Source organism: Delphinus delphis, chromosome 17 (genome assembly GCF_949987515.2).
Source record: "Delphinus delphis chromosome 17, mDelDel1.2, whole genome shotgun sequence".
NCBI classification, from domain to species: domain Eukaryota; kingdom Metazoa; phylum Chordata; class Mammalia; order Artiodactyla; family Delphinidae; genus Delphinus; species Delphinus delphis.
In genome coordinates, this window is record NC_082699.1 from 7,518,461 (window position 1) to 7,533,265 (window position 14,805).

The following is a 14,805-nucleotide window of genomic DNA, read 5'->3' on the forward strand; positions in this document are numbered from 1 at the left end:
AAGTTTGGGTGAGGAATTGTAGGTGGGCTGCAACTTTCTCTCAGAATTCTGAAGGTCATTCTTCCCTGGCTTTTAGCTTCCAGTATTGCTGTTGAGAAGACTGATATTTAAACTCCAGGTTCTCTGAGTCTGACTTGTTTTTTCCTCCCTGTAACTTCTCCCTCCACGTTCAGAAACTTCACGATGATAGTGCCTTGGTGTGGGTGCATTTTGATCTACTGCCCTGGAAATTCAGTGCGCCTTTCCAATTTGTAAATTTATGTCCCTGAGTTCTGAAAAAGTGTTTTGAATGATTTTGTTGCTGGTCCTCTCCTAAAATTTCTCTGCTCTCTCTCCAGATTTCCTATTATTTGGATAAAGAAATGACACTCGGAATACACAAAGGTAATCAGGCTGACTTTCTCCCCTTTGGGACCTCCTCCCAAATACCCATTTATCTATCTATAAATAATAAGAAAGCTTAACTATAAAAGGAAATGTTCTATTATCCAGTGATCATTGTTCATAATGAGACCTTGAAGTAAGGCCATAATCCTAAGAAGTCTTCTAAATCAAAAGCTATTTCAATATAATTATAACAGATGCCATCTTTCATGTGACTATTTCTGAACCTTAAATGATCTTCTGGGAAGAGACCCCTGGGGATGAGCGCAAATCAAATCACCATTGGAGAATTTCCTACAAAGCTATCAAAAATAAAAAAAGCACATGTGCCCACGTGTCCTTCACAAAGGCTGCTGCAGGTCACAGGGCTGACCTCAGTTCCAGTGACTTTGGCTCAGCTGATTGATAACCCACTGCCACCTCCCTCTTTAAGTAAGATAACTCCGTGTAAAATCTCCAAAAGAAGAGTCTTTTAAGAAATAGCGAGATGCTAGACGTGAGAACTCTTTCCGAATGCTCTTGGGGCAGTTTCTTCTCATGCTGCTTGGATGTGGAGTTAGCTGGGTTACCTGATTCGCTCCCAACACCAGGCTATAAGCTCCTCCGGGGAGTCTATGCTGATAATGTGTATATCTGCACACAGTCCCTAGGATACTGCCATACACTGAACAGAAGGTTAAAAACAAATGTCCTTCCTTTACAAGCAAGGGCAAGATAGGAACCTTCTTTTTCAACACACCCACTAATACCAGTATCAGCTCAGGAGGAAGGAAAATAAACAGAAAAAGGAGAAAGAGAAAGGAGAAGGTCAAGAGTGTCAACTGCTTTTGAAGATTTAAAGGACACAGGGTGGGCAAGATAACACAGGATTTGGAAATAGAAATCCAGGCATATCCGAAATAAGAAAGGGAAACCAGATATCACTGCTAATTATTTAACATTATTCTGGGAGTTCTAGAGGGTGCAATAAAATAAGAACTAGTAAAATTAGAAAGGAGAAGATGAAATTGTCATTATTTACAGATGTGACCAGGGTCTATGTAGAAAATACAAACAATCAACTAAAATGTCACTGGAAACTATATGAAAGGTCAAATAAGAAAGCCAAGGACAAAGCCAAGCAATTATTTTTTCATTGAATAAATATTAACTCATATAAAAATGTAGTGAAAAATGACACTAATCAAAATTGATGAGTACAAAGACAACAATAATAATAGTAATAGCTCACATTTATTGAATGCCAGCCCCCTGCCAAGCACCAGGCTATGCATTTTACCATATTTTGTTTAATCCTCACAACACCTCTAGGAGGTATGACTCTTAGTATCCCTATTTCACAGACGAGGAAACTGAGGCTGAACGAATATCTATAATCTGCCCAAACCATGGAGCAGGAGGTGAAAGTACTATATTCCCAATCAAGCCACACCCCAGGCTGACTCCAGACTCCAAATGCACATCCTGTAGCAAATTCAGTCAGAGGAGAGAACTATACAACATCTAAAGAGCATTACAAAACACTTTAATAAGCACAGACCTATGCATTGCTCCTTGACAGAAAGATTCAACATTGTGAAGATATCAATTCTCCTTAAATTACTCTAAGTACTCAATGCAATCCAAATCAAAAATTCTAGCAAGATGCTTTCTCTTCCTTTTTCTCTTTCTTTCATTCTCTTTTTCTCACCCTCTCTTTGATTCTTTACTTCAATCCTTCTGGTAAAATGATCCTATCGCTTATCTGGAAGAATTAAACACAAGGAAATAAGAAAATTCTGCAGAAGAGATTAATAAGGGATTTTGTCCTACCAAACACTGAAATATACACCAATGTCACAAACACAATGGGTGGTGCTCATGAACAGACAGATTAATGGAACAGAACAGGAAATTCAAGGATAAAACCAAGTATTCAAAGAAAGACTTAATATAAAATGTAACAGAATCATTTCTAATCAGATTGGCAACGATAAGAAATTTGAAAATACTCAATGTCAGTGAAGGTGAAGAAAAATGTGTATTTGGACACATGGTCAGTGGAAACATAAAGGGATACAACTCTTAGAGCAATTTGCACATATATAGTATTACAATTAAAACTCTCTGACCCAGTAATCTCACTACTAAGAAGTTTTTAAGGAAATAAATGCATATGTTAACCACAGTACTGTTGATTATAGCAAAGTCTGAAAATGACCTAAAATGTACAATAATAGAGGAACACTCGATAAACTCTGGTACATAATTAAAGTCAACTTATGTACAATCATTAAAATGTACACATGTATCTATTGAATGACGTGAAAAGATACATCAAACAGACAGAAAAATATCCTGCATAATATAATCCCATGAGGAACATTATATGTGTGTCTACTTGTGCTTATGAGAGATATGCAAAAAGAGAGATCAAAAGAACAAAAATAATGATAAAGGTAACATTTATTAAATACTTAACACTGTGGACCAAAAACATGGTAAGCACTTTAATTGCATTACTTCACTGTATCTTCACAACCACCCTATGAGATAGGTTACTACTATGGCCTTCTTTAAAGTGATGAAAAAAAGAGACTTAGAGATATTAGGAACTTCGTCAAGGTCACACAGCTACCTACCAGTGGAGTCAGAATGGAACCTAAGCCATCCCCCACTGAGCTATGGGGGGACCTCCACGCTCACCCCAGTGTTCATGGTGACTGTCACCGAGAGGCGTGTCTGAGAGAGCCTTGTTGCTTCATTTTGTTCTGTACTGTTTGAATTTTCCACCATAAATATGTATCACATTCAGAGAAATCAAAGGGGTTACTCTTGTCGCAGAAATTTCAATAGGTAAACGGAGATGAACACATTTGGAGAAAGTGAGGAGTAAAAAGGAGATGACAAAGAGGTGGAAAGTATACAGAGTGATTGATTTTAAAAAGGGCAAAAATACCTTCAATCCATGGTGCAAGCATAGATTAGCACTAACCCTTAGGGAGACTATTAGCAACGTGATACCAAAAGTGAAAACACGGGTGTCCTTCTTCCCTAGAAATCTCATTCCCCGGAACTTATCTAAAGAGATAAGGAGGCAAAGATATACAAGGACTTCATAATTATCTGCCCTTTGTTATTTGAAAGGCGTGGTGAAAAGAGCTCAGGGTTTGCAGTGAAACCTACCTGGGTGTGAACCCTGGCTTTGCCCTGTACTGGCTGTGACCCTGAACAAGTTACTCAACCCCTCTCAGCCTCAGGGTCTCCATCTCTAAAATGGAAATAAAAGCACATGCCTCACAAGATCGTTGTGAGGATTAAATGAGATAAAATATAGCAGAGGGTTGGAAACATAAAAAAGCAGCTGTTCTTTCCCCTTCATCACTCACTAGTATGTGTCACTTAGAATGGATGTGTAAACTTTAACTGAAACTCAAGGACACATCAGATTGTTTGGTATATTCTATACAACTCTGCATCAAAGTATCATAAAACACTAAACTTAGCTTTTAAAGTTCTTCACAAGCAAACCTATGTTATACTATTCTGACACTTTCTCAATCTCAATTAGCACTACACTAATTAACAAAACTGTGTTACACACTACAGCGCGTCACATTTTTCTTCCTCCTTCCCTAATCCCTAGTGTGCTGTAAGGGTGATTGAATATCTAATTACTTCTTAATTGAATGCACATATTATACATTTTTCACTAGGTTCAAGCTTAATGCTTTCAGTCCAGAAATCAAAGTCAATGAAATTAAGTTGAAGTGGGATTTGGGCAACTATTATAATGAGAGAAGGTTTGTATTATGTCTAATTATAAGTAAATGTGGATTTTAGCATCATATCCTATGGAAATATTTCAGGTCCAGGAATGTGCCATAAGTGACTAATTTAGATGATTAATAACACTGTTATTCTTATTTACAATCTTTTATTTCTCATTATAGTGATTTAATTGCTGGGACCCATTAAATATAATCATTCTTGAAAGAAATGGTACCATTAGAGAACCACCGGCTGTACCCATACTAAAATCAGAATGAACACTCATATTTGTGAATAATTACGTGAGTTTCTCTGCACTGTAAAGGTTACAGGAACTCTCACATGCTGCAAACACAAGAAAAACATAAATCTTGGAGTACTTGGAATATAACTGGTTACGTTCATCAAAAATATTCATTTATGGCAAACCATAAAAAATATTACTATCAAAATGGTGTTCCAATTCAGTTCTTACTTTACTGGGAGAGCATTTCATGAGGTTCTTTTTTTTTTTTTTTCCCTTTTGCATTATGCAGGAGTAGGAGAATCTCTGAAGTAGGTATCTCATACAAGGAAGGTTTGTTTGCTTGTTTGTTTCTAGATGTGGGGACCAATCAACTATAATAATTTAGCTGAAGACCTTTTCGGGCAGAAGACTAGATTAAATAACTTTTTGAGATCCAGTTCGACTCCATGCTTCTAAGATGTGTCTGAAAATATTTTCTGCAGACAAGCCTTAAAGACCTTTACGTATAAAGTATAAGAATTCAGAAATTTTGCAGGCATTTAAAGAAGTACTGTCATAGAAAACAGACCCATCCAAAACCAACGTGGTTTTATTGTTTTAACAATTAATTTACTTTGAGAATGGTGTTGCATAGTGGCAAATTTCTTGATTGGAGAAACCTCCATATTATTCAACAAATATTTCAGACTCTGTCCAAGCTATTGGGCATTGTCTAGGCTATTTCAGCTTTGTATGCTACCAAAACAAGTTTTCACTGGCATGTTTGTTTAATTAAAACTGAAGTATCATACCAGTGAGAATGGTCATCATCAAAAAGTCTACAAATAACAAATGCTGGAGAGGGTGTGGAGAAAAAGGAACCCTCCTACGCTGTTGTTGGGAATGTAAATTGGTACAGCCACTACGGACAACAGTATGGAGGTTCCTTAAAAGAATAAAAATAGAGTTACCACATGATTCAGGGATCCCACTCCTGGGCATATATCCAGAGAAAACTATGATTCGAAAAGATACACGCACCCCAATGTTCACTGCAGCACTCTTTACAATAGCCAAGACATGGAAGCAACCTAAATGTCCATCAACAGAGGAATGCATAAAGAAGATGTGGTCTTTGTATACAATGGAATATTACTCAGCCATAAAAAGGAAGGAAATAATGCCATTTGCACCAATATGGATGGACCTAGAGATTATCATACTAAGTAAAGTAAGTCAGAAAGAGAAAGACAAATATCATATGATATCACTTATATGTAGAATCTAAAGAAAATGATACAAATGAACTTATTTACAAAACAGAAGTAGACCCACAGACATAGAAAACAAATTTATGGTTACCAAAGGGGAAGGTGGGGGAATAAATTAGAAGTTTGGGATTAAGATATACACACTATTATATATAAAATACATAACCAACAGGACCTACTGTATAGCACAGGGAACTATACTCAAAGTTTTGTAATAACCTATAAGTGAAAAGAATCTGAAAAAGAACAGATATACGTATAACTGAATCACTTTGCTGTACACCTGAAACTAACACAACATTGTAAATCAACTATACTTCAATTTTTAAAAAATGAAGTAGTTGAAAGAATAAGGCAAATCTGTTTGTACTAACATATAAATATCTCAATTTATCTATATAGTTAAATTGACAATTTTTTGGTATGGCTTTTTTTTTTTTTAATACTTTAAAATACATTGTTTCTCACCCTTGTGGGTGGCATGTCAGTATCTACTTTTCCCTTACCTGGTTTCTTCTTTAACAAACCCTTTTCCCTTCTTCAGGAGATGGCTTCCATCCCTAACAAAGGGCCTGGAGCAGGTAAGTTCCTCCACTCTCAGGCCATGATCCTTCCATCACCCTCATGCCATTTCATTTCTATGCTGAGATTTCAGATCTCCTAGGTTTTGCTATATGTAAGCTATTTGCTATGTTTAGTTATGTTTAGTAACTAATACAAAAGAAAATGAAAATATTAAAAAGAAGGTTGATCAGGGGACTTCAGTCTTTTCATCATGTTTCTGTATTTCCTCGATAACTGCTAACATCCAGCTACGTATCAGTAGATGTAACGCAGGTCAATTTTCCAAAACCCATTCACGACTCTGCAACTTCACAACTGAGACGTTTAAGTCAGATGCCAATCACCCAACCTTCCACTGCGGATGGGAATAACAAACTACAATACCGCCACCAGCCCCCAGCGACAGATGTCGCCAGTTAGTCCTGACACCCTTTCGCACTGCGCTCAGCCGTGGATGCAGAATCCTTCTCAACACTCTAGACAGCTCGTATCAGTCAATCAGAGTTGACGTGCAAGTTTGAGGGCTCTCTGTCACCCATGTCTTTTATTTTTACAAATCTTTCCTCAACAATCCTATGTAGAAGAGAGGGGGGTGTTCCTGCAACAGCCCAGGTGAGAGCTGATGCTAACTTTATGGGTTGTGATGATCACAGAGATTGATTTGGGAGCTATCCAAAGGCGAATCTGTGAACTGGACGATAAATTGGAAATGTGAGGTGAGGTGACGTGAGAAGTGTCCAGTATGACTTGAATTCCTAAGAAAACTGGAAGAAAGCCAAGTCTGCGAAGGACGATCATATATTCAATCTTTTATATATTGGGTGTGAGACGCCTCTGATGCATCCAAAAGCAAAGTGAGACAAACAGCTGGGCATCCGATTCTAGAACTTAACAGAGAGACCTGGTGTCGGCAGGTAAATGAGAGGGTCATCTGCCTTTGGTGGTACCAGAGGCTGTGGGTGCAGACGATCCACCTACAGAGAGAGGGGGTGCCACAGGCTGAGCCATGCGGACTCCAACAGCAAGTGACCTCCAGGAAGGTCCCTTTGCGTGCTGGGCTTTCACAGTTCCCTGGGTCTATGATGAATCCGCTTTCCTAAGTCTCTATGAACTTCATCATGGAAAAGAGGAACTGGAAAGGACAGACAGTAAATGAGGAAGAAACCGAAATGAACGCTTCTTTGTGAACGATGTTTTCTTAATAAGTCTCAAACTGGAAAAATAAAATTTAAAAACTGGCTTGAGAAAATTACCAAAAATGAGCATCCATGAGGAAAAAGACGTAATACTACGTGTTTAGAGGAGATAACCTGGTCTCGGTGATTTTCTTATGGAAAATATATGAAGTTTAAAATCATGAAATCTACTATATTGAGGGTATCATAATATATTAATGTTCAACATAAAAGCTGACCCATGACTGCAAGATGTTCTCTTCCTTCCTCCCAAACACAATTTTGTTTAAATTCATGGGTGGGGAGGGGAATAAATCATTCAGGAATTTTTACCCATAATAAATTAACCTTTCTAATAGTGAAAAAAGAAACAAAGGACAGATATGGAAGCAGGGATTATTTTCCTTCTTTACCAATCTTGAAGAAATGTCTATACAGCTTTGATACTTTTCATTCTTGGGTTAAGAACAATTTTTGTATCACAGAATCAAAACATAATAGATGGGTTGACCACCCTTGGTATTTTGGCCTTTTCCTGAAATCATACTGAGAACCTTTAGGAAATCCATTCATTTTCGGGCAATTCTATAGGATACAGTAAATAGAAAATAGCTCTACCATCAAGCTTTCATTTCTCACCCTAATGCTGTGCATCATATTGAATTATTGGAGTGAAGTCAGTCCAAGTTCTATTGACTGAAAATAAGGCTCTGAGCTTTCCATTTATCCTGAAAGGATAATAGCTTTCACCTACTTGGTCATTCAGAGTTGACATTATCCCTTTCCCACAAATCCCCTCCTTTTCCATAATGGCTTAGTCTTTTTTAACCTCCAACTCTGTTAGGTTATAAAAGAAAGCTGCTATGAAATTGATGTTAGCTATAGCATTTATTAAAGCTAAGAAGAGAACATTATTAATTGCAAAAGTATACATGGGGAAGAGTTCAGTACAGTCTGAATGTGAATCAAAGACCCAAAACGGGTCTTTGCCCAAATACGAGGGTAAGTTTGACACAGGGATCAGATACTTGTTTAATAACCCTCTTCTTTCTTCTTCCTTTTTTTTTTTTTTTTTCCTCCTCATCTATTTGGAGCACACATATTTTCCCCTTTTAAGGAGGGTAAGGGAGGTTACTTTTTTTTCTGGAGAAAACATTTTTTATTCATAATTATATTAATTCTATGGCTAAAATATATGTTGTTTAATCATATTGTTTTGTTCTAAAGCTAAATCAACTCAAGAAACACGGTTTTATGTAAATAACAGATCTCACAAAGAGATCAATTGTTAATGTAATTGGAAATAATGTTGCCAAGAAATGTAGGTTATTTATTTACCTGTTTACAGGGAGGTATTTAAAGAGCTCTGTGGCATTGGTTTTTACAGAAAATAATTATAATTAACTATAGTTACTGTAACCATGTGTGCAGTTTAACAATATTTGAGTCACAGGGGAAGCAGGCAAATCTTTGAACAGTCAGCATAGCTTTCTAAAAATTGGTTAATAGTTAATGAAACAAACAGGTAAATAATCATTTCACTGGAAGGGTAGTACCAATATTATCACGCCAAGGGCAGCAAGGAAACTGGACATAAAGCTTGGTTTTATTTTGGTTTGTTAGTAAGATTTGGTTCTCCTGCATCGTAAAGAAAGTTCACTGGGTAAACTGGCTCCTAGAAATCTGAACTAGCCCTGCACGTGGGTGACTTATGTGCTAACTCTTTAAACAAGTACAAAACCATAGTTCATACTTCCTAAATGGTAATACAAAAAGTCACAGATAATTCATGGGAGTAATAAGTCTTGGTTATCAAAACCCTCCAGATGTCTAGACATGTCATGCAAAAATAAATGTCATTTTAAGTCCAAAAACTAAAGTTATTTTAGTAAAGCGTAGCTAAAATAAATCTGAATTATTTTGAACATTTTTTAGAGAACTATCAGAAAAAAAGGTTTTTTTTCCTTTTCAGTTCCAAGAGCTTAAATGAAACATTCATGCATTAAATTCAAAGTCTGACTGTCAAGTCATTTCACTTTAATAAAAATTTGAATTACCTGCCTTAGGGCATTATTAAATATCAAATAAAAAGCACACATCCATAAGTCTGATTTCCTGATATAATTTTTATGTAGCAGTACGACTAGATTTGTATTACACATTTCAAGATAAAAGGATCAAAAATGTATTCATAAAAGGATATGGTCAGAAGTGAAGTCGCCTTTGAAAGAATTTCTGCACCACTCTTAGGAATTTGGGGGAAAATGACCTCCTTTTAGCAATCTCAGTCACCAAGACAAGGACATAAATCCATCCTCTCTTAAAATATCTAAACTGCAATTAATCGAAGACTGAAAATTACACACTGTCCTCCTATCATACCATGAATATGAAGTATCTGAAATATATGTAATCTTCTCATAAACATTTAAGAGAGTGTGTGTGTGTGTGTGTGTGTGTGTGTGTGTGCGTGCAAGAGACAGATAAAGTAGTGATGGTTACTTAGATATTTAGAGACAGGCAATTCTGGTGTAGGACCAGATATGGATCAAAAATTAAAGCCAATAATCTTATTTCATAAAAAGCGTCATTTATAGTTACCGACATTCAAAGAGAGTATACCAAACCTACACTGGGGAAATTCATAAATTCACGTTCACCAACCTCACCGCCCCTCTCTGCCTGGCCCTCCAACCGGGCCGTGCCCGTAAGCCCTCCGGACCCTCACTCTGCACCCATCTCCCAGCTGTCTGGCAGCGCTCACCTCTTCTAGCTTCTACCCAACCCTCCTTAAACAGTAAAGCAAGTCGTGAAACACTGTCTATAAACCGCCACCTCCTTCCCTCCTGTGATAGCGCACAAAGTGTCCGTTCCCATAACAACGGTCAGTCTCCACGTGTGCCGAGGGCCCCATCCCCTGGCAACTTTTCAGGGACTTCACTGCTAGGACTAGCCCCTCGAGAAACAGCACCTTCAGCCCTGCCCATCCACTGGCTCATTCCCCCTCCCCCCCACATACAGAAAAGTTTTACTACTTCTTTTGTTTAAAAAAAAAAGTCTCATTCCCACCTCAAAAAAGGAAATGATATATATGGGACATGACAGAGGTGTTAGCCAACGCTAAGGTGGGAATCATATTGTAATATAAAAATGGATCAAATCAAAATACACATCGTACACCTTAAACTTACACACGCTTGTCTGAAGCTGCCACCACTAGGTATCTCCAGCCCTCCCTTCACGCCCAACTTCTGCCCACCGCAACCGCCTCCCTCGTCCTCCTGCCACCCTGAGAGCCAGCGTGGTGACGCTCCCTGACCTCTGTCCTGCAGTGCTTACAACAAGGGGCTCTGCCAGGCAGGCTGCTTGGGTCCAACTTCCAGTCCCGCTGCCCAATGGCTTTGAGCAGATGACCTAACTTCTCTGTGCTTTGGTTAACTGGTCATAAAGCATCCCGTAAGATTTTATGAACATCCGAGGTCATCCCCGTGTAGCATGAGAACATTATACGTACACACTTGTATGTATAAAATCTCTATGCCCACGACTCCCGCATTCTGTTCAAACTTCTTTTCTGACCTCCGCTCTCGACATTCCAGCTTCCTTCACACCAGGCCCACTGCTGTGACTGACAAGCCTCTCTCAGTGCCCCCGTTCCCGCCCCCCCCACCCCCCCCCCCCCGCTCTCCATCTCAGACAGAGCCTCTTCCGGCTTCCCTCTTGTCACTCCATGGCACTATAGCCACACAGTTTCTAAAGCCCCAAACCCCGGGTGTTATCTTTGATATGTCCATCTCCCCCCACCCTCGTCCAATTTATCCCTAGATATCACTTTCCAAGACCTTTTCACATATGTCAGCTTCTCTCCATCTGCACTGCTCCTAGGCTGGTACCCATGCCTGCATGCCTTTCACCTTGGCTACCCAGTGGACCTCTAAAATATCCTTCCACCGCCACAGCCTGGCCCACAATCATCTGATCCATTTGTTCTCCAGCCACTGTGATCTCCTGAGAAGGCCACTCCCCTGAGAACGCTTAGATCTCAGCACACTGACGATGAAGTAAAGATGTCTTAGCACGGCTGCCGAGGCCCTTTAAGTCATGGGGCCCTGCCTGATCTTCCCTTTGCATTTCCACACCCCAGACTCACAAGGCTTTTTTCAGGTTCATCAATGCATCAAATTCTTACCACCTCCACAGAGACTGGGCCCTCGGGGTCTCTGCAAAAGATATTCCCTCTATCTGAAATCTCCTTCACTCCATTTCTTGGTTCTTTTCATTCATGGAATTTATTAACTGTGTATTCTTTTAACATCTTTATTGGTGCATAATTGCTTTACAGTGTTGTGTTAGTTTCTGCTGTATAACAAAGTGAATCAGCTGTATGCATACATATATCCCCATATCTCCTCCCTCTTGCGTTTCCCTCCCACCCTCCTTATCCCACCCCTCTAGGTAGTCACAAAGCACGGAGCTGATCTCTCTGTGCCAGAAGTGTTTGTTTCTCGATTGTCAGGTTCCCCATCTCAGACTCTAGCTTTTATGAGGGCAGAGACCACATCTGTTCTTCTCATCTCTGTATACACAGAACCAATCACGTAGTAGGTGCTCAATAATGATTTCTGACTGAATATTATTTTAATTCTTTAGCTCATCCATTATAAGGCTCAGCTTAAAGCCCCCGGGGATGTTCTCCATTGTTATCACATATGAATTACTGAAAGTTCCTTCTCATTCCTACCACAGGTGACTTTGCCTGGCCTCCTCCTCATCATCCCCATCATCTCATCATCTACTAGCTGACACAGAAACTGAGAAGGAACGAAGGACTGGAACACAGTTGGCTGATACAGGACACACATAAGTTCTAAGGAATTTCTAATTTCCCTAACGACATCCACGACTCCAGGTGTTACATGCCATGATGGAGTCAAAGTAAACTCAACACGTTTCAACCCTTAAGAAGTTTGAAATCTGACACAGGAAATAAATATACGAATAGCTAAATGGAAGAAAAAATGTGAAACAGAGGTACGATGTAAGGGACAAGGAGAGAATTACTGCTGAGGACCGTATGCAAGTTGGGCCTCTAATCGGCTAGGGTTTCAACGAGCAAAAGGGAAGGGGGGAAGGACTGGGTGAGCAAAGCACATTCACAGAAGAGAAAAGACAGATTGGCTGGAGTACTGGGTGCCTCAGTAGAGTAATAATAGAGGGGCAAGAAAACTGGAGAGGGAAACACATGGACAACGTGATCACCCTTTAAAATTCCTATATCAGCTGTCTGGCTCGTGAGACTGTGAGCTCCCTGAGGCCAGAGATTTCTGTTCCTCTGTGACTCCCCGGTCCATTGTACCCTTCACACGGGATGAGAGTACATACCCTTAGCGGTCCATTAAACAGTCAGAGCTCTGACCTGACTCCTAGGAAACTGTTCCAACAGACGCTTCCCTCTTACGAGAAGCAGTGGTTTCCCAGCAATGCACACTGACCTAGGTACACGCCCTTGGGCAACCTACAAGGTGAGGAAGTAACCCAGTACAGAGGCATTTATGTATATTTTAGCTTTTCCATGTTTGTGATGTTTTACTTTGTTAGTCCTTAAGGGTAAGGAATCCAAACACTGAATTCGATATATTAAAATGTACAGATTAGGTTTTAATCAGTACAGAAACATCCTACACTCAGATCATTAGTAAGGGCTTCTTGATCTATCGAATAAAAGCACTTCCATAGGACAAGTATTTTCATTCATGCCAGATCTGCCCTCACCTACCTACCCCGATAAACAAGACGACCAAATCTGCACCGAACAACGAGGGCCACTTTGAGGCTCAACAGGTCCCCCAGTCCCTTCCCTTACGCTCCCCCAACAATAGGAGGTGACAGCTGCGGTTTCAAGGGTGCGACAACATAGTAAAGTACCGAGAGGTACTTGCATGTCACGGTTCCCCTGCCTCAGGCACCTTCCCTCATGAAAGCCGATATTAGAGCAAAACTTAGAATGAAAGGCTGCTCTGCTCGAAAACATAAGGACTGCGGATTTCTGTCCAACACGGCATGAAATTTTTACGAACCACCTGACTTGTGATTAATGGGGCTTGAGAATGTGTCCTAGATTTAAATAAAGTGCGTTGACAATGAGAGTCGCTTTGGTGTGACAGGCTCAGCTGTGTGTGCCTCATTTTCCTTGCTTAATCCGAACATACCCAGATGAAGACGCACCGGCTTCTGCTCTCTTCAGCTACTGAAACGCGGCTCTAATGACTCTGTCGCTGAGTGGCTGAGTGGGTCTAAAATTGTCTCCCAAAATCCCATCACAGCCTTCCACAAGCTCTGCCCCTTTTGCATGTGTCCTCAGCCTTCGAAATTCTTCAATCTGAAAATAAAAGCGGAACAAAACAGATTAACCACTTACCGGCCATGAACAAGAACTGCAGTTTCATCAATGGCTTAAAATATGCATACATTATAAGAATTTAGAAAGAGAATTAAAATTAAACTTCAAAGAGAGAAAAAGAAGTTCATCCTTCCAGACCTAAGACATTAGACGCAACCCCTGCAAGAAGAATGAAGACTGCAGAAGCAGGGATGAAGGTCTGCAGACAACCCAAACTGCCACGGAAACCTGCTACATCTGTTTGTACAAAAATGATACACACTTCTCTCTAGAAGCTCTTATGGCCACCTGTGACATAATGAGAAAAAGTGAACAAATGAAGCAGTGACCTGAAATGCTTCCCAAGTATCTCTTTAAGTAATGAATTCTGGTGTTACTGTACGCTAACACTGACCAGATGTTAAATGTATCAGATGGAGGTTTTTTCATCAAAAGACTCCCTTTGATGTTTGTCTAGCCCTCTGGAGAGCACAGGTCCAAAGAGTGCCTCTGATTTTCCGAAAGTTTAAGCCCATCTTCCTCCCTTGGCAAGAGCGATTTTCAAGTTCATCTCCCTTTTCAGGTTTCCTGTTACACACGAAGAGGTTCCCACAGTCCCACGGGACCGTTCCCATCAAGTGCACTGCAGTTTCCCTGACTTGCCGGGTCTGCACCTCCTAAGAACCCACAGTCTGCCGGACGCAACCCCCTGGGAAGTGTCTGAACAACAAGTAAACACGTGATAAGCATTCGTGAGGCTCACTGCCAACTAGCAGTTGACTTACCTCTGTTAAGTCATGGTCTGTTATTTCATTTAAATGCCCCATAAAATCACATGCCACAGATATTCTTCCTTCCTTACACAAAAGGAGAAACTGAGGCCACATGGGTTAAGGAAGTTTCCAGATTAGCCGGGTCTGACAATGCCAAGTCCAGCTGCTCCTTTCCCAGCTTCACAGCCACCTCTTCAGAAATTCTAGTCATCAGTAGACCCTACATCTGGCACTTATCCCCAGATGTTGAGCAAGTGTGATCTGAACAGCATGAATCCACCAA

At 40.0% G+C, this 14,805-nt stretch overlaps 1 protein-coding gene across 3 annotated transcripts in view; it reads right to left on the reverse strand.

Annotated features, from left to right (window-relative positions):
• Nucleotides 1-14,805, reverse strand: part of CA8 (carbonic anhydrase 8) — a 213,792-nt gene that overhangs the window by 7,110 nt on the left and 191,877 nt on the right. For 2 of the 3 annotated variants that reach the window (XM_059994686.1, XM_059994683.1), the window contains exon 8: nt 13,580-13,749. In XM_059994686.1, coding sequence (XP_059850669.1) covers nt 13,615-13,749 — 135 coding nt within the window. In that variant the 3' untranslated portion in view covers nt 13,580-13,614. The remainder of the gene's footprint in view (nt 1-13,579; nt 13,750-14,805) is intronic. The other variant, XM_059994684.1, reaches the window with a different exon arrangement.